Source organism: Phaenicophaeus curvirostris, chromosome 13, assembly GCF_032191515.1.
Source record: "Phaenicophaeus curvirostris isolate KB17595 chromosome 13, BPBGC_Pcur_1.0, whole genome shotgun sequence".
Lineage (NCBI taxonomy): Eukaryota > Metazoa > Chordata > Aves > Cuculiformes > Cuculidae > Phaenicophaeus > Phaenicophaeus curvirostris.
The window spans coordinates 4,620,433-4,647,520 of NC_091404.1; the positions used below are offsets into that span (position 1 = coordinate 4,620,433).

General features: G+C 41.7%; 1 protein-coding gene across 4 annotated transcripts in view; it reads left to right on the forward strand.

Annotated features, from left to right (window-relative positions):
* Positions 1–27,088, forward strand: part of CAPN6 (calpain 6) — a 61,668-nt gene that overhangs the window by 20,174 nt on the left and 14,406 nt on the right. For 3 of the 4 annotated variants that reach the window (XM_069867839.1, XM_069867838.1, XM_069867841.1), the window contains 6 exons: positions 17,857–17,988; positions 18,446–18,654; positions 19,031–19,223; positions 22,774–22,967; positions 24,683–24,760; positions 25,660–25,855. In XM_069867839.1, coding sequence (XP_069723940.1) covers positions 17,857–17,988; positions 18,446–18,654; positions 19,031–19,223; positions 22,774–22,967; positions 24,683–24,760; positions 25,660–25,855 — 1,002 coding nt within the window. Of the gene's footprint in view, positions 1–17,638; positions 17,773–17,856; positions 17,989–18,445; positions 18,655–19,030; positions 19,224–22,773; positions 22,968–24,682; positions 24,761–25,659; positions 25,856–27,088 lie in introns of those variants that run through there. The other variant, XM_069867842.1, reaches the window with a different exon arrangement.

Here is a 27,088-nt window from a genome sequence, read left to right on the forward strand (position 1 = left end):
TTTCCAGCTGGCTAGAAAAGAAAGAAACAGAGGAGCATTTTTTGTTGCATTAGTCATGTAAGACATGGTTGATAGCTCACAACATCTGAAAGCAGCCTGGGGAAGGGAGACTCAGCAGAAGGCACCGAAGAGCATACAATTTAGTCTCCTGTGTTTCAGATTAACATTATTGTTCATGTGTTAGGAGTTGACGCTGTAAGAGATTACCTGTAGAGCAAAGGGAACGGCCTTTGCTGCCAGAGCAGAACAAACAGCTGCCACAAGATATCCCTTCTATGCTGATCATAGTGAAAGGGAGTAGTCTGGATACGAGACCTTCCTGGGACAAAGTGCCCAGGCCATGGCCACTGTGCTAGTTTATATTCAACACGACACTGATCCTTTCACAGTGGCTGTGCCCTGCTTTGTTGCAAGTCCCACCTCATCTTCCAGACGGGGCTCTAATTGGAGTTTAATGTCAGAGTCTAGGGTTGGCAAACGTGTGTTGACTTTGTCTGCAGATTGAGCCTTTTATTATTCTAAAGTAACCTCTGTAACCAGATCATCAAAATAATAATTAACAGGTTTGGCTCTGGAAGCATGCTGTGCACTGGACCCTGCAAGGATCGTGTTAACAGCAAAGATTTTGTCTGACTGTATTTTCCTAGAGAGAGAATTTTAAAGGTGCAGCACTATAAACTTCAAATACAGCTATAAGCTTCACCAATATAAACCCCCAGCAATCTGAAATCATGGTTCACTTGCAATAGCGTTTCCACCTGAGACACCACCAACCTCATTTCTAACATGAAATATGAAGCCTGTATGAAGGGCTAGAGATGCCAGTCACTGTGCACTAAGAAGTTTTGTGCCTGTTCCTAATGACTGTTAATAACTACAAGTGCTTCACACTCCCAGATCCCCACCCAGAGCAGGCAGGCATGGACGTACGGACATGGACACGTGTACATGGACATGTGATAGGGACTTGGGACATAGAATGGTGCAGTGGGAAGAAGGATGAAACAGTGCTTTGGACTTGCATTGTCACCAGGGCAGATCTGTAGCATTTTGAAGGCAGAGAGCCAGAGTCTGGGCTATAAAATTTGGGTGGTGTTAACTTCATAAAGGCGATTTAAGTTTGTATTCTTTTATCTCATTGAGATGAGTCAGTATTTGCATGAACTAAGAGCAGTAGTAGGAAAACAGTAATATTCCAGATTGACAGTGCAGCCATCTGCTTTTTTACAAGATGCGTCCAAGAAGCATGGAGAAGTTATTGGACAGAACATCATCAAATGCGAAGGGCCATCGCAGATGCGCTGTTAAGTATTTTCTTTCCCAATTGTTTTGTCCCTGTAGCAAGGAAGTGAGCAGAGCTGTGTGCGGTGCCCTGAGGACCTCTCACATAGTCAAACAAACAAGTAGGGATCTCTTAACTCCCTTAATCCATTCCAGCAGTTATTGCTGACAGTGGCCAGGATTCAAGTCTTGAAGGGGTATGTGCAGCTGTGCGACTCTCATCCATGTCCTATTTTCCTAGACTGGAATCTGTTGTTCAAATAAAGGCTGAGGTGTACTGGGGAGTTCAGTGTGGTGTAGCTCTGTTATGCTTTAAAGAAGAAACCTGAAGTATTTCATCAATATCGGCTCTGTTTCCGTGTTTGAGACGGTTCATCAGAAATGGGAACTCTTTGTTCTAGGTTTTGTTTCTCCTCACCTTTCTGCAGCAGACTGGTGAAGCCCTGAAGTGACCTTGATCGTGCTTCTGGGTCTTAAGGAATTTGAAGAGTGACAATGTGGGAGAACTTAGTGCTCCAGAAATTGGGAAGGGGAGTTGTCACTTTTTGAGATGGGAATTTAATTAAAAAAGCATTGCTGTGACTGAAACAGATATTGTTTTATTCTTCTAAGGATGTTATTTTAGGAAGCATCCTTTTCTAAACAACAGGAATTTATGAACTTAGTTTAATTCACTCTCATTCCCACCAGTAACAGAAGGTGGTGCACCTCAATATTAATAACATGTTTTCTGGGGTGAAGCCCTGGCCCTTTTTCAAAGCCTTGGGTTTTTTGCTGTCTCCCAGTGGGCTGAGTATTGGAGGTATTGCTGAAACATTGTTTGGTATATTTCCATCTTTGTTTCTGACCAAACAAACCATTCCTCCCAGAATATTGTCCTTAATGTTTTTATCTGGGGAAGCTGGGACATGTTTCTTCTGTAATTGCCAAAATGTTCCTGGAATAGAGCTGTCTCTCACCCTTATTTCATTAATTCCATCATTGCTTTTTTATTTTGCCTGGAAAAACTTAAGATGGAGCTTCCCCACAAGAAATGTGCAAGGAACAATAAAACCTTCAGCTGTCAACAAATCCCCCCATGTGTAACCTCTCCGTGACAGTCCGGTGACTGAGTGGACCCTGTATGACGCGAACTTGATGGCTCAATCTCATTTCTGGTGTCACTTCAGAAAATACATTGTTATTAGTTGTGCCTTTCTGTGTTGGCTGGATCATGACAGGAAGCATAAAACACAGTGGCACCTCGCCAGCATTCCTGCCCTCCCTCCTCCGCAAAGCTTGCCAAAAGATCTGGGAGTTCAGTGGATGTCCTAATATCAGCTGCATCCTTCCTCCCCCTTGTATTGCAGGTACCAGGGCAATGTGAGGCGTGGGTTTTCCATTTTTTTGTGGTGATATCCTCAGATATACTCACCCTTCAGTGAGTGTGTTTATTAAAATTTATTTAAATATGTGGAGAGGCAGTGTTTTGGAAGTGGCATCTTTATCAACAGTATTATTCACCCAAGTCTTCCAGGGATATAATTATGAGCAAACATTTGTAAATGACACGCATGCCTGCCATGCAGACAGCTCTCCAGATGCCAGTATTTTGTTATCTTCTCTCTTGGCAGTGTTTCCAGTTTGTATTTCCCTCTTTCAGATTGGATAGAGGCTTACTTATTTTGTCGTGGCTGTTTCCTCTAAAGAAAAAAATTACTAAATGACCTCAGAGACACTTCTAGAACATAAGCAGTACAATTCCAAGGCTCTGAATGTTTCTCTAAAGTTTAAAATGTCAGGTTTTATTTAGTTGGTTCAATCGTCATTAGATGAAAATTGGTTTCTTGGAGAGTTGGCTTCTATTTGTCCTGAGGCAATTGTGATGATGGTAAGAACGACACGGTAAAATCACATCCTCATTTAGTATAAGTCTGCTTACAGTATTTGTCAGTTCGTTGATTTAGTCTTCCTAAAGAATTAGACGTCTCGCTTCTTGGAAGGAGAAATTATAGCCCAAACATGCCAGTTGCAAAGGAAATTAAGGTACTGTTCTGTCAGCGCTCTTCCCCGAGAGGGGAAGGCATCCACATCTGAAAAATGCTTTTTATGGTAAGAGCCTTATGCTATTTCCATATTTTAAAGTGTATTTGGGATAAGTGAAGTCCTGGAATTTGAAGTTTTGTATGCCATTATATCTTAGATTTGCAAAATAATTTGTCGGAATGTCATGCTGTTTCCCTTCTGAATTAAATGTATGTTTCCTTCAAGATTAACTCTACTTAAAAATAAAATAAAGATTAATGTTTTCCTGGCTAAAAAGAAGCTTTTAAAAATCCTTCACAGCTGAAAGGACACTTTAGAACTGCTGTCTTGCCTGCATGTGGCATTGTTTCTAACTTTATTATAAAGGCTTAAACATTTTGAATGTGCATCTCCAAGTCTTTTGTTAAGAGATGTGTTGTCTTCCAGGTTTTATGCATGAAGTAGAATTTTGTCTTTGCATCTTTGAGTTTCAAGCTCAACTCACTGAATTATGTTGTAGCGTAGGTCCCTTCCAACCTCATCCGTTCTGTGGTTAGGGAGAGGAGGGCTGGGCCACGGAGGATTTTGTTGCAGTCTAGTGAGCTTGCATTTAGTATGGGGTCTGGGACTGCTTTGTTGGGTTGGATAATGGATGTCCACGTGGATGTCCTCTTCCATCTCAGTTTTCTCATATTGAGGCCAATTGGTCTTGTGCGTGCAGTCATCCACATGCATATATTCATGCAATACATATATATACATAGATCTATACGTGCTGTTTGAGTTAGAAAGACAAGCGCTAATGCTTCTCTTCACTCCTCAAATGCTGAATACATTTACTCTCTTCAGAGGCTCACAATCCTCAAAAATTCTCTCTCGAACTCCCATATCTATTTCACCAGAAATAATGAAACGTACAGCTTTATGCAGATGCTTGTTTTGTTGGCAGCAGCATTTTGGGTGGAAAACTGGCCTTGGGAAAGAGCAGAACTGACCTCATTAACTAAAAATGCCTTCAGGACTGCACCTGTCTAATAAAGAGTGTCTGTGCTGTATAAAGCACAATGAGGTCTGAATTTTTGCCTGGAGACAGCACTTTCTAGTCTGGTACAGTGAATAAATAATCAGAATAGGGTGGTTTTTCCTAAGAGTGTACCAAACTTTCAGTCCTCTCATGGTAAGCAAAAGATTAAACCTCACTGATCATTGATCCAGCTGTGGGCTGAGCTTTTGGTCTGCGTGCTTCAAGATTTATTGCTGCTTCAGGTTCACCACAGGTACAAAGATTTGTGGGACTTATGATGAATGTGAAATCAGAGCTTTGCTCTCTCTTGGTCACTACTTGCAAAGACTTTGTGTGTTTAGAGCTCACCTTGCTGTAGTTTTTGTGTATAATCACTGTTGTCCATTTTCTCCTCCCTTCAGATAAGAGGCATTTTAAGCCTTGGAGATAAAATTTTTCTCCCTAAATGGAGATGCAAATGCAGTTCCTTATCCTCTGGCCTCTCCTCTTTCACTCACCACCTCCACTCTCCACACATTATCATTGTCTAAAAGCTCCTTTCGTGTATGGGCTGGTGAAACAGCTGTCTGGACTATCAGAGGAATAATTCAAATTTAATCCAGGTATTGCAAGTCTAATCAAGCCATGACATTTCTCATCCCTTGTCTTAATGGGCTTTCTCTTGCTCTTAAAAGCACTGCAAATCACTTCTGAACAAAATTGAAGCAGCATCAGCTTGTGGATAGAGGTGGGTTGAGGGGCTCTATGCCTCTGCTTGTATAATGCAACATCACGTCCTTGGCTTAGCTAAAGTGGTGATGATTTACAGCTGAGAATCTGTTCTGCATCTCTATGTTTGAAGAGAGTGAAGACTGTAGACATTAAGAGGGGTGGAGTGCTTGGAAGAAACAGGGGCACTGTGCTGAGTTACTTCTGCAGACCTTCAGAAATCTGCAAAAAAAAAAACCTAAAAATTCCTTCTAGGTAACATAATGGCTGGACTGCCAGTACTTAAATTGTAGGACAAGGAAAATAGTAACATTGGCAAATGTCAGCATTATTAGAAATGATCTCTTTTCTTTGCCTTGTGAGAGTAAAGGTACATTTCCTTAGGTTTTCCACTAATTTTGCTGTTAGATGCTGATTGAATAAAATAATTGATGCAATTGATAGTATGAGGGTGGGGTTAAAGGGTGACTCATGGTTTTCTCTTGGAAGTGTCTGTGTGAAGAGCACAGGCAGAGAGGTTACTGGAGAGCCAGAATGATTTCAGTGTCCCTGATGGGGTTTAGGGTTTCAGCTGGCTGAGATGGTTTTCCTAGTGCATCACAAAGAAATTAAACCTGGCAGGAGATGAGCAGTGCTGAAACTAGAGTGCTTCTCCAGCACTTAGAGGTGGAGCACTGTGTTCTAAGACTAGCTGGAATTTGATGTCTAATCAAGTTCATGTTTAGGTTATTGATACCTCTCAAACTTCTCTTCCTGGAGACAGAAAGACTTTTTCATAATAGAAGACCTTGAGAGGTGTCCGTCTTTTGAGATGACGGGAGGCTTGAAGTTCTCACAGCTATTCCAAAATGTTCATCTCCATCTTTAAAGGGACAAATGTTCTGGATCCCTCCTGTTTTGCACAGAATTTAACTGCAAATCAAACAGCTTGTGCTCTCTGGAAAAGTGCTGTGAGGCTGGCCACTGGGAATGACGCTTCTCTGTTGCTGGAAGCGGTCATTGCGCAACACGTGTGAGACCTTATTGGTACTGCCAGGATTTGTAAAGTGGTGAATCAGGAGGGTAATTTCTCAGTAATGGCAGTGTTGACCATCACTGACCTTTGTTCAGATTGGTGATTTTCTAAATAGATAGTTCTACAGAGCTTGATTTTTGGGTTTTATTTTTTTGCTTTATTTTTGTGTGTTTGTTTTTTAATATATAAATATATGTGATCCTCTTGAAGGTAAGGAATCCAATGTGATTCTTAATGAACTATCATCCATTCTGATATGTGCCCTGATCTTTGTACTAGCTTTATTTGAACTGATGAAGATGCAGATCTATTAGCAGTGAATTTTGTGCTAGAATGATTCTGGGTCTTCCATTTGCTAGTTTGGCTTTCTCTGGTTTCTGATAGTTGAAGAACATCTGTGCGTTAGGCTGGCTTCAGGGAGATATAATGTGTTAAACAAATGAATTTGTCTGAAATGAAGTAGTAAATTCAAATCAGTGTATCTATATCACTTTGGGAAAACCAAAATTAAGCTTGATAAATGGAGTGGAAGTGCTACGTGGAGAAACAGCATGATATAAGTAAGAAGAAAAGTTTCTCATTATGTTTTTCCAGGCAAGAGGTCTCTTAAGCATCAAACAATTTAAATGCAGAGATGAACCTGATTGTGCTTCATCTGGGTTAAAATCATGACCAAGAGAACATTTTGACTATGCCCCGGCAGACTGACCCCTCCCAAGGAGCAAAAGGCTGACGGAATCTAGGCTTTGTTCTGGGTTGAAACAGAAGAAATCACTGTTGTGGGTTTTCCATTTCATCACTCAGAACTGAAGAAACTTATCTCATGTGCTGATAACTTTATTGCTAAATGAACATCTTTCCAGAATAAGATTTTAGAAGACGTTTTAGACATAGAAGCTGCTGTTTATCTTCAAGATATCCATAATCAAATTCTTTCTGGTAGTTTCTGTGAACGTATGAGAGATGATCTGCTGATTTGGCTGAGTCATAAAAGAGCCTTTAGCATTCAGAAGGAAAACAAACACTGCTGTGTCATTTTTGATGGAATATTTTTTATAGCTCAGAATTTGAGCTCTTAGGCAAGAAGTGAGATTCCTTAAAATGGGAGGGTGGTTGATTGTTCAGACCATCAAACAGGCGTCACATGTTTTGGGTTCTTTCTCTCCACTGGTCTGTTTGCTTTGCTCCTTAGCAACATTTAATATATTTACAACCTTTGGCAGCAGTTGGCAGCATTGGTGACCTTTCTGAGCACTCTGGCGGGTGCTGGTGTTTATCCTCACTTCATGACACTTTGCTGCCCTGGCATTTGCCAGCACATAGACAGCACTAGTCGCTGGTGTCACTCTCCTGGTTGCAGCTCATGCCCAGTCTGAGCAATGAATGGAAGGAGTGAGCAATACCAGAGAGCTCAAGGAGTAGCCTGATGGGAAGGCTTTTTTTTTCTAGAGCTTGTAGATGAGTGTTCTGATAATGTTCTGATGGCCTGAGAGCACTATGGCTCTCTACAAGGTATTGGGCATATCTCTGTACTCCTAAAAGACAAAAACTTTCTGGTTTATGTGATCTTAGACAGATAGGATGTCCAGGCTAGAATTTAAGATGTCCTGTTGCAAGTGAGAGACTCCATTGACTCAGAAAAGTTGGGTTGTGCTGGCTAGTACAAATTTTCTATTAAAAAACAAAACAAAACAAGAACAAAAAGCCGAAACCCAAAATCCATAATATGAATTATTTCAAGTAATCTAGTAGTTTAAGAAGCCTATGTCTTAGGATCAGGATTTCATATACTAGTTTACAGTTCCTCTTTTTACGTAATGAAGCACACATCTAGTACCGAATAGTATGTCATATATCACAATTGTGAAAGTGTATTTGGGAGGTTACAGTGGCTACTCCATGCATTGTCATCCCAGGCGTTAAAATGTTTTTGCTTTAAACAAATAAGTGGAGGAGGCTGGGAGAAGAGGAGAAAGGATTTTTATCTTCAAAAAAGTGTCTGGGGTAAGTGCCACAATTAGGAAATACTGGCATCTAGGCTGAAACCAAACCCTGCTTGAAAAGGAACGGGGAAAGGAGGAACTTTTGCTAAAGAGGTTTAAGCTCTCTAATACTGTGGCTTAGAATTATGTTTTTTAACCTTCAAATTCTGTGTACTGCCACAGGACAAGGAAGACAGATCTCCTTTCAAGTAAAACAAATCACCTTCAACTTAATCTGAATTTTCATTCCAGACAATGTTTCTTAGATGACATAACCTTGTTTTTTCCACACAATGTCCAATGTAATAACAAAAAACCATCCACAATTGTGAAAAAAAAGAGTGATTTTGAAATCTGCTTAATACTCTCTTGTAAACAGCATATTCCCATACTTATAAAAGGCAGTGATGAAGAATTCAGTTTGCATCAGTTACCAGCCCCTTGAGACACAGCATAAGGTCAGACAGGACAAGCTGAGGAAGGTCATGGCCACAGAGCCAAAATGATGCTTATTATCAGGGAAAGAAAATAGATGTCTCCCCTGTCAGGGCTGAAGAGTCAGGCGTATGGAACTGGGAGTTGTTTGTTCCACCCTGGTCCAGTACTGAAAAATTCAGTGTGAAAAATTGTGTGACATTTTTCGACCTCCTTTTGATTGTTTTTATTTCACATCTTAAGAAACTAGTTCAAGAACTTGATTAGGAAGCAGTGAAACGGTGGGTGGCCTTTCAGTCTGATGAACTGTGAGTGGACTTGTAGCCTGTGTCTGACCTCAGCCACATTAGTGTGCCTGGAAATGATGTTGGGGCATTGCTCTAAACTGACTGTCCTCAAACCTGGCCACCCCTCTGTTATTTGCATCTAGTGCAGAGGCATTTCCGCTGCTTTGGGAGGTTGCTTTTATTCAGAAATAGAGTTAGGCTGGCTTATGCCACCTGTTTCTCAAAAGAACTGTATATTCAGTTCCTTTGGAAAGTGCTCTTTATTTCTTGCCTTTCTACTGGAGGGAAAAAAAAAGGCCAATTGGTCTGAGTTCAACTTGTCTGGGGCCTGTGTGCTGTGTATCATCTTGCTGTCATAGACGTTATGATCTCTAACAGTTAGCTTCGACTCATTTTTGGTTGGTTTCATTAAATACTAAGGAACAGATTAGTAACGTCCTTATTCTTGCTGGTGGGTTCATCCAAAAAAAGCTCTTCTGATGTCTGCGTTCACAGTAGTAAGTGTGGGATGTCGTCCAGTCTCAAGCAACATATCTACTGTATCTACCTGTTTTTTATGGAATGTGATCATCTCAAAATCACAGTAAATTCTTGTAAAAGCATTTTGCAAGAAAATTTGTGGTTAGTAGCCCGAAAATGGTGTCTTTTCTGATGTAAAACCACTACTTATTTCAAGAAATTTAAATAAATAATATTTTAGTCAATTAAAATGATACTCTGGTTAAATTGCTCATCTGAAATTGTCACACTTGTAGTAGCTTTGGAATAGCAGAGAATGAAGTTCCATAGAGGCTGGAATTGATGATGAGTGAGATGTGGAGGAAACAAGATATTCTGAAAAATGTAGCAACATTAACCAACCAAAAGTGGTCCCAGGCTGCTTGGCACCTGTGTTCACTAAAACAATAGTCTTTGGGAGATTTTAACTTCACAAGTTAATACTTTTTTAAAATCTCAGATAAAATAACTTCTGAAATAGTTATGTTTGAGGTGTTATCCTGTGCTGCTTGGGATGCACTTCCTATAACTAGCAGGGCCTGCTTTTGTGATGTATGTTACTGGGTTTATTTGATGAGATCATCATAAAAGACACAAAGAATAACATTTTGTGTAGCAACATATGGGCCCATTCTGAACTACTACTTTTATTTGTATCATCAGTGGAGAAAGGCCTCCCTCCATTGTTGTCATACTAGGAGAAGAGGTGGCAGAGGAGTGATTGTAAATTGTCCTTGAAAGAACTTGTGTTCTGGTTAGAGGGGAGTTCAGTCTCCTAGCTGAGAGAATATGGCTGTTTCCTGAGGTGAATCAAGTCCTAAGAATCACATCTCTAATTCCTGATGATGAGGAAAAGTAATACAAATTGTAGTACTGAATTTAGAGAAAGTAATAGGTTCTAGGAGAAGGAGGCGGGAGACAAAGGCTGTTGTCTGGCAAATTCCTTGAGAAGAAAAATGTTATCTTCGAATAAGGCAGGTTTTCTCTAAAAACAAAGTATTATGAATGTGCTGCAGTTGTGTAGAACATTGGCCTAAAGCCTTACAAAGTAAGATAATGCCACAAGAGGTGGTATGATATGCTTCTAAGAAGGTCCTGGGAGGAAAAAAAAAGTCCTTCCCTCATTGTAGTCTTGAGTGATTTCTGTGATGAAGTGGCAGAAGGGATTAAGAGCTTCAGTAAATGCTTTTTTACTGAGGTTCAGGCAGAGGTCAACCCTACGGCACATTATTTGTACCCTTTCCAGAAACTGTCAGCATTCTGGATAAGAGCAGGTCTAGGGCTCCAGGGGTCAGGTGAAAGTTAGAGGCTGCCAAGATACACACCACGTTGCCCAGTGTTTGGTTTGTTTTCTTCCATAACATTCATTCAGGTCCTCCCCAAACGCATGTGTCCCGTAGGCAGGGCAAGGCTGAAACCAGTGTCCTTCACTGGGGATTAGTCACCGCTAGCCCCACACTGAAAATGGAGAAAAAAGAAAAGAACTATAAAAATGTCTATGATGCATTTGGGTTTGTAACAAGATTTATTGGAGAGGGAGGAGGAGGGAAGAAGCATTTCTCAATCCCCATGTAGCTGATCTCTCTTTTACACAAGGCTGGAGCAAACTGTCTTAGTTTTGCTGATGCGTATGGACAGTTCGGTTCCTTTTCTAGGCAGCATTTGTGCCTCATCTTGCTCTCAGGAACTGGTGTCACTGGACAATGAGTGTGAAGTTTGCAGAGGAATTGCATTTCCTGAGCCTAGGGTGTACAGAGAGAAACCTGTGGGATAAATCTTCTTTTTGTTGATTTACGTGACATAACACCTCTGTTGGTAAAGTCACTTTCTGACCTCAGTGAGGGCTGTTTCAGTCAGGGTCATGTCTGACCCCAATTTTCTTCTGATCGAGGCTTCTCTGAGAGCTGTACCACAGGGCAAGACTAACTTAAGTCTCCTTTTTTTTCCACTTTATAGGCAGATTTTTTTTCAGGCGTAACAAGATTGCAAAGGGTTTTTTGCATTCATTGAAGTATCTAGCGCAGCTTTACTTGGTTATTTTGCTTTTCAGGGCTAACTGCCTTTACCGTGGCAAACAGCTTGATCCGAAGAGGGTTTCTATAAACATGCCAACACAGCTGGGATTTATTATAGGATAGGCAATCTCTTCTACCTCCTCAGCTACACAGCCTCAAAGTAAGTGCTGTCTTTGCTACCTTCCTTTAGATGAGGTTGGTTCATAGTTAGCTGTAGCTAAAGCTGCATTTTCACATCCTTCCCCTTGCTCCCCTACACTGAGCTCATTTTCTGCAGGAGTTGTTTCAGTATGATACGAGGATGAGAAAAGAGAAGAAAATAGAAAGAATTCTCAGCTCTGACATCATTCAGACTGCTTTTAAAAATCTGAGGGAATGGTGTACTGGGCTTAAACAGATTAGTCTGATAGAATCAAGGAAAGTGCCTGTCTTGTGTGCAAGCAAAGGTTTTTGGTTTTTTTTTATGTTAGGGCTGTGTTCTTGAGAAGGTGCTGGAAAAAGTAAACTCTAAATGCTACTTGAATCCTCTGAAGATTTTAGCTGCAAACATCATTATTGCCTTTTTTTTTCTTTTTCCCTTTCCCTGTTTTTCTATTTAAGCCAGCTGACAGACCCTAATCCATTGAAATAATAATTTTTCCCATTTCTCGGACATCAGAGAGCTCTCATAATTTGTTACAGTGCAGGTTCAGTCTGTGAAGACAGAGAGCGAATTAAATTAACCCTTTGAATGTCTTTTTCCCTATTTATAATCAATATGGCATATTTTTTAGTTCATGGATTTGGTAATACTTATGCTAAGTCATGCATCTTCAGGGCTAAAGGGAACTTTAGCTAAATTACCCTAAGATTCAAAGTAGACGCAGCAGCCTGAAGTTAATGCATGTACTTAATCAGTAATCTATACTTTTCTGTAGTGCTTCTGGTCTCAAATAAAACCCATCCTTTTCTTCTTCTTTTCTTTTTTTTTTTATTTTTTACTTATAACTATTTCACAGCTCCAGTGAAATGAGCATCTGTTGTCTCTTGGTTTACATTTCCTAAGAAAGATATGTTGTAGCAAAGAAAAGTTAAGTTGCCATCTTTCATATTTGTACTGCAGTCTAAATATTTTTGTGTCTGGGTGAAATTCCTGACTGCAATTTATCAGACCTAAGCACGTGAGTGTTAGTCTGATGGTTAAATTGCATTACAAAAATGTATTGTCAGACACTCTAATATGTACCAGCTTGACTTTCTTCCACCGTACGGTAGGACAGGTCTTGTGGCTAAGAGACAAGCAGTAGATCTGATATAGTTTGACTTTGGTACGACTTTGGCAATATCTGGTATGTCTCTCAAAATATGAATTCAAGCTTCTGTAGTGGAGATGCTTAGCTGATGAAATAAATGACTTGGAGCACTCTTAAGCTGGCGTTGTATCAATGGAGACCTACAGCAATCTCCCTTAATCTGGTACTCTTCAGTATTTTCGTGGCTCCCTAGTGAGGGGCTAGAAATGCCTGTATGGGAATGCTGTAGGACACAGACTGAGGTAGGATTGCAAGCCAGTTGACAGGGTTGAGAATTCAAACTTATCTTGATGTCTTGGGAAACAGCATGGAATAAATATGAATCGATTTCAGCATCACCTCATCAATGCAACCAAATACAGGGCTTTGGTTCTAAGCGACTTCATGGATCTCTTAGGGTGAAAGAATGACTAGTCAGCAAGTCTACAGAATAGGATCAGAAGCTGCATCACAGTCTGAATACAAGTTAAGTATATGAAGTTCAAGTGAAAAAGACAGAAAAGTTGTCTTTTTCTAGTTCAGTACAGCTCCCATATTCAGTAAACAGGAGCATCAAGCTCAGCTTAGCACTGCTAAAGCATCATTTGGAGCCCAGTGTCTGCATTTAGGGACCACACTTCACTGGTGATACAAAGCATGAAGAACCAGTTATTAAGACTAGAGAAGAGAGACTTGCTAGAGGTTTTTAGATTATGTAAGGGGCTGTTGTAGAAAGAAAGGGTAACTCACTGTTCTTCCCAGTCACGAGTAGGTTGGAGGTAGCCGATTTTGACACTAGGCAAGTGTTGCAGCTGACTAACCTGTCAAGGTGTCTCCCACTGTTATTTCCTGTGACCCCACTCTAACAGAGTTTCTCATCACCAGACTGCTCTGTGTTCTCCCAGTCTGTTCATTAACCAGTTCATTTACTTGCTTTGTTACAAAGAAATGGACCAATTAAAATCAGAAAGAGGCCCGTGAACCACTTTATTTCTCACAGCATCAGTGATTGAGAACACTAAATGTCAGATATTTTGAGCCTACACAGTGCAGAAGGCATAGGAGGTGACACAAAAAGGCTTATGTCATCCAAATGAATGCCTGGTATGAAAGTAAGAGCATCAGGGTTTTCAGCAGAACCATGAGCCCCTGTAACCTCTTAGCTCACTCTCAGACTCTCTACAACCTAATTATAGTTCTTGCAGATGGTATTTATTTCAATACGCACATGCATAAGGGAGAGCTCTGCATCTTGGATGGTGGAATGCTCCCTGTGGGCATAAATAATACAAAACCTGCTTTTATTAGCTATCTTGTGTCAGAAATAGTGTGGCTATTATATTATATGTTAATGATATATAATAAGACTCGGTAGCCTCTTTAAACTTTTTCTTGGAAATGTGGAGATATTTCTCCTTTTTATATCACAGATGATGCAGGCTGATCCTAAGAAAAGGGATTAGGATGTTTGCAAAGGAGGTGTTTCTAGTGGAACTCAGAGCCCAGGTGCTTAGGCTGCAAAGGAGAGAAGACCTCAAGTCTCCTGAAATGCCTGGGACACATCTCATAGAATCATAGAATAGTTTGGGTTGGAAGGGACCTTAAAGATCATCCAGGTTCCAACCGCCCTGCCATGGATAGGGACACCTCCCACTAGATCAGGCTGCCCAAAGCCCCATCCATCCTGGCCTTGAACAGTCCTGACAGTCTCTGTTCCTTGTAATGCTTCTAATGATAGTTGGCTTGGTCCTCGACTATCCTAAACTATCACTGCTGGGACCATTAATGGAAAGGTGATATGTTTTTTAGGTGTGTGGTTTGGGGTTTTTTTTGTTTTTATATGCGTTAGGGGCAACTGAAAATGCTTAAAGGTCCACACAAGGGCTATTTAAATAGCACATTTCTAACTGTGTTGGGGGAATTGTGGCTTAGCTAGCTAAATCCATCTCAAATATGTTCCTTAGGATTTGCTGTGCTGCATGAGTGGTGCAAAGCAAAAAGCCCAGAAGAGAACAAACATCTGAAATTATCTATAGCTTCCATCAGACTGTTATTGTGCATATTATCGGAGCCACACAGTGACAGTCATCATAGAAGCAGTTGTAATGGGTGTGATTAACGACAAGAGAAACAGAGCTAATGTCATTTTCTTGCACTGTTCTTTATTCTCAGAAGTCCAGGTCTCCTAGGCATTTTAATAAGAAAGGGTTTATCAAGCAGGATCCTGAAGAATTTAGTGACTATGGTGAAAACAGGGAGGTGCTGTTTCTAAGTTCTGCTGTTCCATGTTTGCTTTGGACCTCAACAATCAACAAAGGCTAACCTCGTCCATATGTTTGGCAGCTGACACATGCTGCTCTCTGTTTTTTCTCTGCGGACTGTGTGAGATGCGAGACACACTTCAATTAAAAAAAAAAAATCAGTGTAAGGTAGTTATTTTTAGCAGATCAAACCAAATAAGAGAAAATATTTGTAATACACGGTAGTGCTTAATTTCTTGCAAGACCAATGGGAGTTTTGGCTTCCTCTACTGACAGGAAAGTTTGGACAATTTTAACCCTAAAGGTTGAATTAATCTCCTGTTTATTATGCTAATAAAATTACATTCTGAAAGGGAAAACAACCTAGGAATTATTACTTCCAGAGATGCATGGATATGAGATATGAAACTTGAGTCAGCCCAAGCTGGGTTTGGAATGTGTGCTACCTCTGTGAAGGCCAAGCAGTCAACTGATGTCAACCTCTGCAACAGGCAACTGGGTTGATCTGCATCAGCCAAAGCGCTAGCCTGAAGTTCCCGTTACCATTCCATATCAGAGCTGCTGGGCAGATTGAATTAATCTGTCCGTGATGGAGATGAGTATCGTGTACGTGGTTGGTTTTCTTCGTAGGCACCATTTGGTTATTCAGCATTTCATTAAAATCTGCTAAGAAGCTTTGAAATGTCTCTAAGTGAAGACACATGTAAGGAATACTGACAGAACAGCAGCGTCATTTAATGATCAGCTACTTGTTTCCCAAGAGGCGTGTAAAATTTCTACCAATTGTTATTTGATGAGAAAATTCTCATGCCAAAGATATCATTTTCTTAAAGAAAACGGCAGCAGTTCAATGCATTTCATACTGTGAGCTGCCATCTAAACCTGCCCAGGAAAACAGGCTTTCAGCTCAGCAATGAAGTGGTTCTTTGCTCTGAAAATAAGTTCAGCTGGCACTGATTTGTCACAGTCCCATCAAAGGGAAGGCTGAGAGATTTTGACGTGCCTGTGGTGTGTAGCCAGGCTTGGGTTGCAGCCTTGGTATTTTGGGATTGCCATCTATAATTATCAGAGGGCAGTGAGAATCCATGAGGTAAGGAGCACAGCTTCTTATTCTGCTGCTGATAATAGACTGGAAAGACTGCAGTGAATTCAGTCTCTTGTCATTTTGAAGTGAGAGGGAGTGTTTTATTCTGTATTTCCAGTGCCTGGATATAAAATCATTTCCTTCCCGGAGTGTTGGAATGTAGGGATATTCTACTGTGAAAGAGCAGAATTTCTTACCACTGTCTGGTCTTCCATCCTCTCAACCAGTCAGGAAAAGCAGTGATTCACACAAGAGTGTAATGAGTAATCACTAAGTTGAAACCAGTAGGTTCCCTGTCAGTTGAAGGAAGACTCTGCAGAGGGATGCGGACAGACTGGATCAATGAGCCAAGGCCAGTTGTAGGACATTCAACAAGGCCAAGTGCTGGGTCGAGGACTTTGGTCACAGCAACCCCATGCAACACTCCAGGCTTGGGATGAGTCGCTGAAAAGCTGCCCAGTGGTGAGGGACGTGGGGGTGCTGGTCGACAGCAGCTGAATGTGAGCCAGCAGTGGCCCAGGTGACCAAGAAGGCCAACAGCATCCTGGCTTGTACCAGCCACAGAGTGGCCAGCAGGAGCAGGGATGGGATCATCCCCTGTACTCTGCACTGGTGAGGCTGCATCTTGAATCCTGGGCTCAGTTTTGGGCCCCTCAGTATGAGAAAGAGCTTGAGGCTCTGGAGTGTGTCCAGAGAAGGTCAGCAGAGCTGGTAAACGGTTTAGAGCATGAGTCATATGAGGAGCAGCTGAGGGACCTGGGGTTGTTTAGCCTGGAGAAGAGGAGGCTGAGGGGAGGCCTCATCACTGTCTACAACTGCCTGAAAGGAGGTTGTAAGTGAGGCAGGTCCTGGTCTCTTCTCCCAAGGAAAAAGTGATGAGACAAGAGGAAATGGACTCAGATTGTTCCAGGGAAGGTTTCAACTGGGGATTAGGAAATATTTCTTCACAGAAAGGGTTGTCAAGCAATGGAACAGCTGCCCAGGGAAGTGATGGAGTCCCTGTCCCTGGAGGGATTGAATAGATGCGTGGATGTGGCACCTGAGGACATGGTTTGGTGGCAGAATTGGCAGTGTTAGGTTTACAGTTGGACTCCATGATACTAAAGGTTTTTTCCAACCCAAATGATTCTACTATTCTATGAATCATGGGACAATCAGATTACCTGTTTTCCAAAGCGTTGCCTGGGAGTGCCTCTCTGGGCCAGTCAGGCCACATACATATCCCTTCAGGAGAATATCTATCAAGGATTTCTTGGTAACACACACTGTTGCAAAATGTATCCCTGTGGCTTTCTCGTGTTCACTGATACTTAGAGATGCTCCTGCCGGTGCCTTGATCTGCAGGCTATCATTGTACCCCTTGGGAAGGACACGGTAAGGGACAGGGAGACATCACAGGAAAAGCTAACTATGCTTTGGTGAAAGTCTGCAAATAAATAGAGGTGAAGCCAGGAAAGCAATGGGATAGGAGGAACAAGCGGTTCTGATGAGAGCCATATAAATGACAATTACAAGAACCACAGAATGAGAGGCATATTTCGCAGATGTGTATTCTCTGCCTTCTTTGGTGCTGGATAGCAGGGGCCATTTTTTTTTGTTAAAGCCTTCCCTTATAATGCTTCCTCCTTCTCCTTTCACTTCTTTTCAGTATAACTGCCCCTGTGCCAAATAAGACTTCCAAATGTTGAATTCATTCCTGTCCTCAAAGATCACCTTCAGCTGAGGATAGAACTAGTAACTCTAGCAAAAAAAAAAAAAAAAAAAAAAAGCCAATCCTGATGTTTAGATAAGGCAACACTATCTGCTTGTACAAACTTAAATAATCCTGTATACCCTCACTTCCAAATATACTGAGTGCCAGTGGGCTGTTAGACTTCCTGCACACTTCAATGTGAATGAGATGCAGAGTGAATGTGGAGAGGAATAGCTGGAAGGGTGCTGCAATCATTTCTGGAGTGGAGTCTCCAGTAATCTCTGGTTTGCTTTGTTAGGACCTCTGTGAAGACCCCTACCTGTTTGTGAATGGAATCAGCTCTCATGACTTACACCAAGGCACCCTGGGAAACTGCTGGTTTGTGGCTGCGTGCTCTTGTTTGGCCCTGAGGAAGACCCTCTGGCAGCAGGTAAGTGATCGATGTGCTTGGTGCATGAAATGAAGCTAATAAGCCTCGGTTGTTTCCCTGCATATCAGCCAGTGGTTTTCTCTCTAGGACTAATGTGCCCCTTATGAGTGGTGAATTTTGGTGGATCCAAATCTTCCCTTTCTTTAGAAGTTCTTTTTTCATGTTATGAGACCTCACTACTCTGCAGTCCTGTAGAGCACTGAAGAAGAGACATAGCAAAGCCAGACAATGCAATAGGTTCTGTTTGTCTTTCTCTACAGATCAATTTGAATTTTACTTTCCTAAAAGATCCTTTGAATTGGGGCTGTGTTTGACTTTGTACTAAATTCACCCTCTTTCTTTATAGCTTCATCTGTTTAAGGTCAGCTGAACACCAGCACAGTGGATGCTCCAGGGCAGTCTGCCTTCTGATAAATCATAATGCATTTGGTAAACTTTCCCTTGCATGGTTTCTTAGGTGATTCCAGGCTTTAACGAGCAAGAATGGGACTCTAAACACCCAGAGAAATATGCTGGGATTTTCCGTTTCCGTTTCTGGTGCTTTGGAGAATGGACAGAGGTGGTCGTTGATGATCTGCTGCCAACGATGGATGGGAAGTTGATCTACTGCCATTCCAATGTGAAAAATGAATTCTGGAGTGCATTACTGGAGAAAGCTTATGCAAAGTATGGGCTTGTTCATTGTCCTTTTAGTCTTCAGTGCTGCCCCCTCTATCCTTCTGTTTGTTTTGTCTTTCCACGCTATCATACTTTCCATGGGTTCTGGGTTTCATGCTAATACAGAACCTAAAATGTATTGAAAAATTCTCCTTTAAAATGCATAGAGGCTGTGAATCATAAGTGAGTGCAATGCACTTCAATAGCCTTAAGGATTATTACATTCTTTTCCTAGAAACCCAGCAAAGGTTTATCTGCAATCTGCTGGTTTGTTCTGTTCTGTTTTTTTCCTTGGTGAGACACAAATGTATTACATGTATTCAAACCAAATTAGAGCACTTCTTGCAGCCACTTAGTGACTGAGAATGTTCTGCGTTACCTCCAGGCTGGCTGGGTCTTATGAAGCCCTAGATGGAGGCAGTGCTGCAGATGCAATTGTGGATTTCACTGGAGCAGTGGCAGAATCTATTGATTTGGCACAGGGCAAGTATGGTGAGATTATCTCTGAGCAGATGAAGCTGTTTGAAGACTTGCTGAAAGTGCATAGAAGAGGCGGGCTGATCAGCTGTTCCATTACGGTATGTGCAGGGAGCTGGATTTCAAGAGTTCATTTCAATGAAAAAAAAAATAAATCCATTATTAGTAGTAAGTATACTGGGTACATCCTTAATTTGTATGCTTTGGAAAAGCTTCGTATGGAATAAGCTAGCAAGCTGCCAGTGCTGTCAGCCAAGTACAACTCAGGAGCCACTAAATACAATCACAAAACTAGAAAGCTATTTGTGCTGCCACTTTACTGTGGATCTGAAACGCCATTCTTTCCGAATGGTCACAGTTGGGTATTGACCTTATGTTAATCCACCTAGAATGCCCTTATTTGCAGGCCAGATGGCAAGGATTGATTTCTTTATTTCTTAAGGAAATCTGTTTACAGAAAACAGTTCTGCAGGCACTGAGCTGCTGACACTTCGGTTGTGATGATGCAGTCATCTCATTGGTGGAAGGAGCTGAGATGAAAGGCTGAGCTCACTTGGTTATTCAGGCAGTACTGTTTGTTAATAAGACTCTCAATTAGAATTAACCAGCATGTTAACTGTGATGGCCAGTGTGAGGCAGCCAACTTGGATGCCTGCATTAGGAGGCCATGACCCTGAAGTTCCCGTAGTCGAGAGGGTCTGGCTTCCCCAAGAGCTGGTCTCTGTGGGTGCTTTATCTTTCTCCATTCATTTGAGGTACTAGAAGGCAAATGAGTAGCAGTTCCCAAAGGGTGCTATGGACTTCACAAACCACAGGCAAGCAAGGGCCTTGCACAGCCCCTTGCTGTGGGAGGGACACCAGTCACAACTAGGCTTAACTTGTCTCCTATCAAAGCCTGCAATTTCAGGCTCTGACTGGATGGCACTGAAATTCTCATGTTGTCTGAAGCTGTTGCTGCACATGGAGGGCTAACAAACTGCCACGGCACCTTAATAGTTCCTAAAATATTGCTTTTAAATAATATTTAAAGTGCAACCTGCAGGAAAGGGATTGTTCTAGTATTTGCAGGGTTCAAACAAAGTGTGACCAGCAATTTGAGGGAGGTGGTTCTGTCCCTCTACTCTGATCTGGTGAGTCTCCACCTGGAGTCCTGCATTCAGCTCTGAAACACTCAGCTCAGGAAAGATGTGAACCTGTTGAAGCAGGTCCAGAGAACCACAAGGGTGATCAGAGAGCTGGAGCACCTCCCTGATGAAGAAAGGCTGAGGGAGTTGGGGTTGTTCAGCCTGGAGAAGAGACAGATCCAAGGAGACCTTATAGTGACCTTCCTGTACTGAAAGGGGCTACAGGAAAGCCAGAGAGGGACTTTTTACAAGGACACGTAGAGATAGGATGAGAGGTAACAGTTTTAAGCTGTAAGAGGATAGATTTAGATTATATGTTAGGAAGAAATTCTTTATTGTGAGGGCGGTGAGGCACTGGAAGAGGTTGCTCGGAGAAGTTGTGGATGGGGCTTTGAGCAACCTGGTCCAGTGGAAAGTGTCCCTGCCCATGGCAGGGGGCTTGGAACTGGATGATCTTTGAGGTCCCTTTCAACCCAAATTATTCTGTGATTCTATAATTGTTGTTGTAAACATTGTTTCTGCGATGATAGGTTGCTCCCAAATGCTGAGGCAGTTCAGTTTCTTAACGTACAGTTGGAGATAAGCTAAGTACAGGGAGTTGTATTTTAAAAAGCAATTAATTAGACAATTTTAATACTCTCATTTCTTTCTGGCATTAAATTTCTGCCTGTCAAATTAAACACAGATGCTTCTAAACATTGATTACATAGTGGCTGTTCCTGTTGGTTTGGCTTGACTCATCTGCATTTATCACTTTCTGATAGATGTATTATGCACACAGTAAAGCTTGCTAGGTATAGAATATTTAATACTCAAGTGGATTCATTGCTGACTTCCAAACATGTCATCGTTTTCCTTGGGTTACAAAATAGCTCTGAGCTTCACCATTTAGAAATTTGCTCAGACAGTAGATGTTTAAATATCTCATTTGAATAAAAAAATAAATATCTTCAGAATGAGGTGGGAAAGGCAGCCCAGCAGTAAGAAAAGCCTGAGGGATAATAGAGGCAGCTGGAGAGGTTACGGACTCCCATACTGTCAAGGACTCATGTTTGCTTTTAGCTGTGAAAAATGCAAGTGAAAGTGTTACATTGGAGAAAGCCCAAACCCACTGGAAATGTCAGCTGGTCTTGGTGTAACACATCAGCTGATTCTTTAGGAGCTGTTGTCAGTGAAAGGCAAAGAGGTCTTGGTGAGAGTCTCACAGTTGCTAGACCATCTGTCAGTTCCAATTTGTTAGAAATTTCTATTTTCCTTTTTTTTTTTCTTTACTGATTTCTTATCACTGGGGACTGAACGCTGTTGTATCGGTGTAACACCTGCCTTAGGAGAGGGACCCTGTCTATCTATTCAAACCAGAGAAATTTTGAAATGGGTAAAAAGATCTGATAAAATACTGTATGCGTTTCCTGACTCTAATAAGTCATATCTCTCCACCAGAGCAAAGGCTTCCTTGATCATCGAGCTCTTAATTAGTTTATAGGCAAGGATCTGCACTGAGTCAAGTCTTCCTTCCTTGCTGTCCAAGGGAGCAATTGTCTTTGGGCCCAATGGGTTATAGTACAATGCAGGTGAGAGAGAGACTCTGGATATGGCTCTGTGCAAAGATGCCTAAGCTTATTTATTGCTCAGAAGAAGGGTTATAACATTGGCATAGCTTTACTTTTTCCAGCGTCCTGCCCAGTATGTGTTGCCATTGTACTGGCTTTGTAAAGGGCCAGTCATTCAAAGCAACTCCAGCATCTTTATATGATTCTGCTTTTCTGTTTTCAGATGCGCTCAGGAGATTTTGATCTGGAGGCATTAAATGAAATTGTGGTCTTTTTCAGAGCTTGACAATTATGTATTCCTAGATCAGCATCTGATCAGGCCTAGGTGGTGCAGCAGGGTGCTTTACTGTCCGATTACTGCTAGAAACTAGACTTCTTAAGTGAAGACTGTGAGGAGGAAACCCAGTTCCTAAGCAAGCCTGTGGATCTGCCAGTTGCCATGTAAAAGAACCCTCTTAGGTCACGCATGAGTTACAGGGCAGGTTTGACAAATGGCTAGAAAGATTTTATTCCTGTTCCTTCTATTGTCACCCACTACCAGTAGTTCTTCCTGGTATCAAATTTACTCCAGCACAGAAACTCACCAGCTAAATCCTGAGGCCCTCAGTGTCCAATCAAGGATAGTCACCAATATCCAGAAAAGCCCTATTGTAAAGATGACAAGGGCTGATAAAGGGTTGTCCATCAGCCCAATGTTTAATTCTGAGGCCAGGAGGAGACAATGTCTGTGGTAGGGAGTATTTTCCTGTGCTTGGGGCTTCTGTCTGCTCAGGCTTGTCTGGCACTACCATGCAAAAGACTGAATTAGTGAGACACTGGGTTTGAACCCCAGTGCTGTTGTTTTACTGCACAGTCAAATCACTTGGGAAGGGAACGTATGTCTCTGAGAAAGAAAACAAGCCCCTTGTGGCTGTCAGGTGCCTCCAGTGATGCAAGTTCTCTTTTTTTTGTTGTTGTTGGTTTTGGTGGTGCTAAAGGCTTCCTCAGGCATTCCCAATGAAGCGGAGACAGCGACGGGTCTTATCATCGGTCATGCCTACTCAGTTACTGCAATTCGGAAGCTGCGTCTTGGAGAAAGGCTCATATTCTCTTTTAAGGCAGAAAAGCTGTTCATGATCAGGCTGAGGAACCCCTGGGGGAAAAGAGAGTGGAATGGTGCCTGGAGCGACAAGTAAGTGCTGCAAATCCAGTCTCAAAGGAACAAAACTGTGATTAGGGCCACTGGGCATGAGATACATGGTTAACCACTGCAAGGCACCACATCAGTCTGCAGTACTCAGTGATGGCTGAACCGTTGTACCATCTCTTCCCAAGTATAGCAGAGGGGCACATCCTGGGGAGCTGGGAGGTAATGGGGCCTTAGATTATTGTATACATTGTTGTTCTGGCGCACTGGAGCCTGGGCAGGAAAATAGCCTATGATTAAGGTGATGAGCCGAGAATGTAAGGTTTGTTCCCAGCTTCACCACTGATGTTTGTCTGTGACTCAGTTTCTCATGTGTAATCACTAGCTGTTGGGGGTGGTAGAAGTTGTTTATTCTTTGGTAATTGAAGTGACTGGTATAAAATGCTGTAAAATTGCCACATTTGTGAGTTCTTATATTATTTTCTAATGAATTTTAATGTGAGCCATGAGCTTAGCAGGCACCCCTACAGAGACAGAAATGATTGCTGGAGAGGATGTATTCCATCACTGGCAATTTACACATGAACAGCATTTAACTAGGATGTTACAGTTGTACACTATGTTTACCAGCCGCTGTTAGCATTTAATAATGCAGTGTTCTGAAAAACAGTATATTATGTTCTTATCTTCCATACTTTAGCTAGCAAACATCTATTATTTTCAAAGAGTTTGGTTCAGGTGAAATGCGAAGAATGTGAAGAAGAGCTACTGTGTCTCATTTAACTTAAGCCCTCGTGGTTCTCCACCAGCCCTTGTGCTAGTTGCCACTTGTTCCAGTGGAAATACTGAGGGCTCTGAGGTTGGCCCTTGGGTTTTGGCCATTGAGAATTTCCAGATAGGTTAAGGAAATCTCCATTACAGAACAAAGCCTCCCTTCCATCCTGCTGACCAGGTTCGGTTTTATCCTCCAAGTGCTTTTGGAAAGGAAGTGAGGAGTTGTGGCTCTGTTTGTCTAATGTAACACATTAAGGAAGAGGCTCATGCTGTCTTCTGTCACGCTGTGTGATTTAAGCATCACATTGCTTGCAGGTCAGATCCTGTGCTCCCCTGCAGTCAGTGGAAAGAGGCAGGTGCCTCCAGGGGACATTGCAGAGTTAAGTTGCTAATGCCAGCAATGAAGTGTCCATGCCGTGCAGTATCACTCTGGAAACTGGACACTAGGCTTGTGCTGCAACAGTTTCTTCTCCGATGCTCTCTGGGGAAAACTCAGACCTTGGGCCTGTTTCATTTAAGGAAAATGAAAGACAATGAGAATACTCCAGTAGAAGTGAATTGTTCAACAAGCTCCTGAGGAGAAAAGCCAGGTTTCTTTTGAAGGGCCTTTAGGGAATGGAATCAATCTTGTATGACTTTCCAGACTAGTTGTTTAAGTGTCCTAAGGGAGGGTGTGACAAAGGCAATTTAAGGTTCTGATCTAGTTGTGCCAATTTCCCATTCATCTCTTTCTTTTTTAGCAGCTTTCAAATCAATTAATGTTTTAAAACTCCTCCTGTAAGCCTACCACTTTCTTCCTGAACATCATCTGTACTTTCAGTACTCCAATATTACCTTTATAACAAAGGGCCACAAGAGAATTTTACTTGCAGTTGTTTTTACAGGTGAGAGTATTTAAGTTATTTAACATCTTTAATATTCCTTTTCCCACCCTTTTTTGGTTTTGTTTTTTTGTTTTGTTTTGGGTTTTTTTTTCCTTTTTTTAGTTCTGAGGAGTGGAAGAAAGTCAGCAATTCAGAACGCAAGAGCATGGGACTCACTCTTGAGAACGATGGAGAGTTCTGGTGAGTGGGAGCTATGTGAAGGGTTTGGTGATACTGAGTATACCCTGAGTAATTGTCATTAATTCTGCCATTTAATAGCTTTGAATAAAACCCAACTTCCCCAAATGGCTAAGATTATCCAGTCCTGGCACAAAGTCTGTTACTTTTAAACTCTCAAAGGATGACAGAAAAGAACAGAAAAAGCAGATTAAAAGCTAGTAGGGCAAAATTAGTAGCTCTTAATAACTATAGGTTTCAAACATCCTCAAAATCAATTATCTATATTTAGGACCTTCACTCAGAATCCAAAACAACACATGGGCTGGTTTACATGACAGAATGCCAAATTTTGAACACACTGTCATTCCTTTTTACTGACTACTGTGCCTTTCTGCAGGATTTCTAGGTCAACTGTGACTGAGGTATCTGTAAATACAATTCCAGCTGAAGATTTTTCATATTTGTCAGTGCTTTCCAGCATGGGCATGAAAAGTCTTCAAGATCTCTAGAACTCTAATAATTTTTAGTCTTCTTAAAGCTTAGATACACTGAAGCAGTCTGGCATCTTCTTCAGCAGATAATCAAGTAGGCTGGTAGGACTCAGCATGAAAAGTGTGCTGTTATCAAAAATCCAGCCTGGTAGATACAACCTATCCTTTAGGCTTAGGTGCTGCAGCTGAATAAAACCAGAGCTGACCAAACACATTGAGGTGATATTCTTTTAAATTATGTTCTAAGACAGAATGATTGTGGCTTCACAAGTACTTCCACATGGAGAACTCTTCAGAGAATCAGTTTGTCCTCGAGCAATGCCTTCTCTTAAATTATTGGAAAGGTTTGCATGTTATTTTGGCTCTTTGTGTGAATATCACTGTTTATTTTTAAATAAACCATGACTTTCCTGCTGCCCCATGGAATAGGATGACGTTTGAGGACTGGTGTAAGAATTTCACTGATGTGGACATCTGCCGGATAGTGAATACCTCCTACTTCAGTATCCACAAGACCTGGGAGAAGAAAATGATGCATGGAGCTTGGACAAAGAATTCAGAGCCCCTGCTAAATCGCTCTGGTGGATGCTTTGACAACAAAGACACCTTCCTTCAAAATCCCCAGGTGGGAATCCTCATATTTAGTGAGATATTGGAGTGCATCCACTTTAGCTAGGACTTCTAAAGTATCCACTCTATTTACGAGCTGGCAGTAACTATTTGGCAGAGATCTCGTTGCCAGTGTCTGTCCACTGACTAGGCTAATTCAGTGCGAGTTTCGGTGATTTCTGTGAAACCTCTCAGAAGAGTTTAGGCGTTTGCATTAGGATTTCATCATGTTTGGGGCATGAATCAGATGTAACAGATTAATAAAGTCCTGCCTGGACTTCTTTAAATTTCCCAGTTGTAGAAAGTCAACAAGTCTGATTTTCTACTGCCAGAACTCCATTCATGTAACACATGAGGATTTGGTCCACTCTATCTAGTTAGCATCTCGTTGCATTAATCTAAGATTCTGAAAGTATCTCTTCTCCAAGCTCACCCTCTCATCACCATTACAGACAAGGAAAACCTTGTCTCATCCTGCCTGGTAACTTTCCACTATTCAGGTTATCTGTTCATCCATTCTTACTCCACTTCTCACCTTCCTGCCCTTTTTTATCCCAGTGCACGCAAATCCAGCCATAAAACTTCCATTACTGTCAATGACATCTGAGCACCTAGTGCTTTAGTTATTACTTTGAAAAGTGACCCTCCTGTTCTTTTGTAATTCACCACATCCTTTAGATTAATTGAAGATGTTCTTGTTCCTGCCTCTTTGCGCTTGTATGGGAGGTTTCTGTCTGCACCCCAATATCTTCACAGCAGGATATTGGAGTAGTGCAGCCTTTGCTGCTCAGACTAGAAGTGAATCTCAAACCACCAGCTCATGCTGTCATGCAGATGTAGATGGAGAAGCTGCAGCTCCAGACGGTGATTTTATTGAGATATTTCCCTGTATGACTCTGGACATATTCCAGGCACTTGTCTGGGTTTCATTGTAAGTGTTTAGCTGCCACAGAGAACAAAATATACATGTTATGGTTGAGTGTGATGCCTGGTGCAATGGAGGTTCTTTTTATTCCAGTTTTATCTCTAAGCTCATTGATTAAAAGGCTCTTAATAGCAACAATGGAACATATTTATGTTAGCTTAGGGCTGTTAAATTGCCGTGGCACATACTACCACAGTCTAGAGATAATCTCTGTTTGTTCTCCCTGAATGAAATGCCTGACGCTGAGGCCTCCTGTGAAGTTTATCAGTACAGAGATGGATTGCGATGCTTCCAGCCCTTTTTAAAGTAAGGAAATTTAAGCCA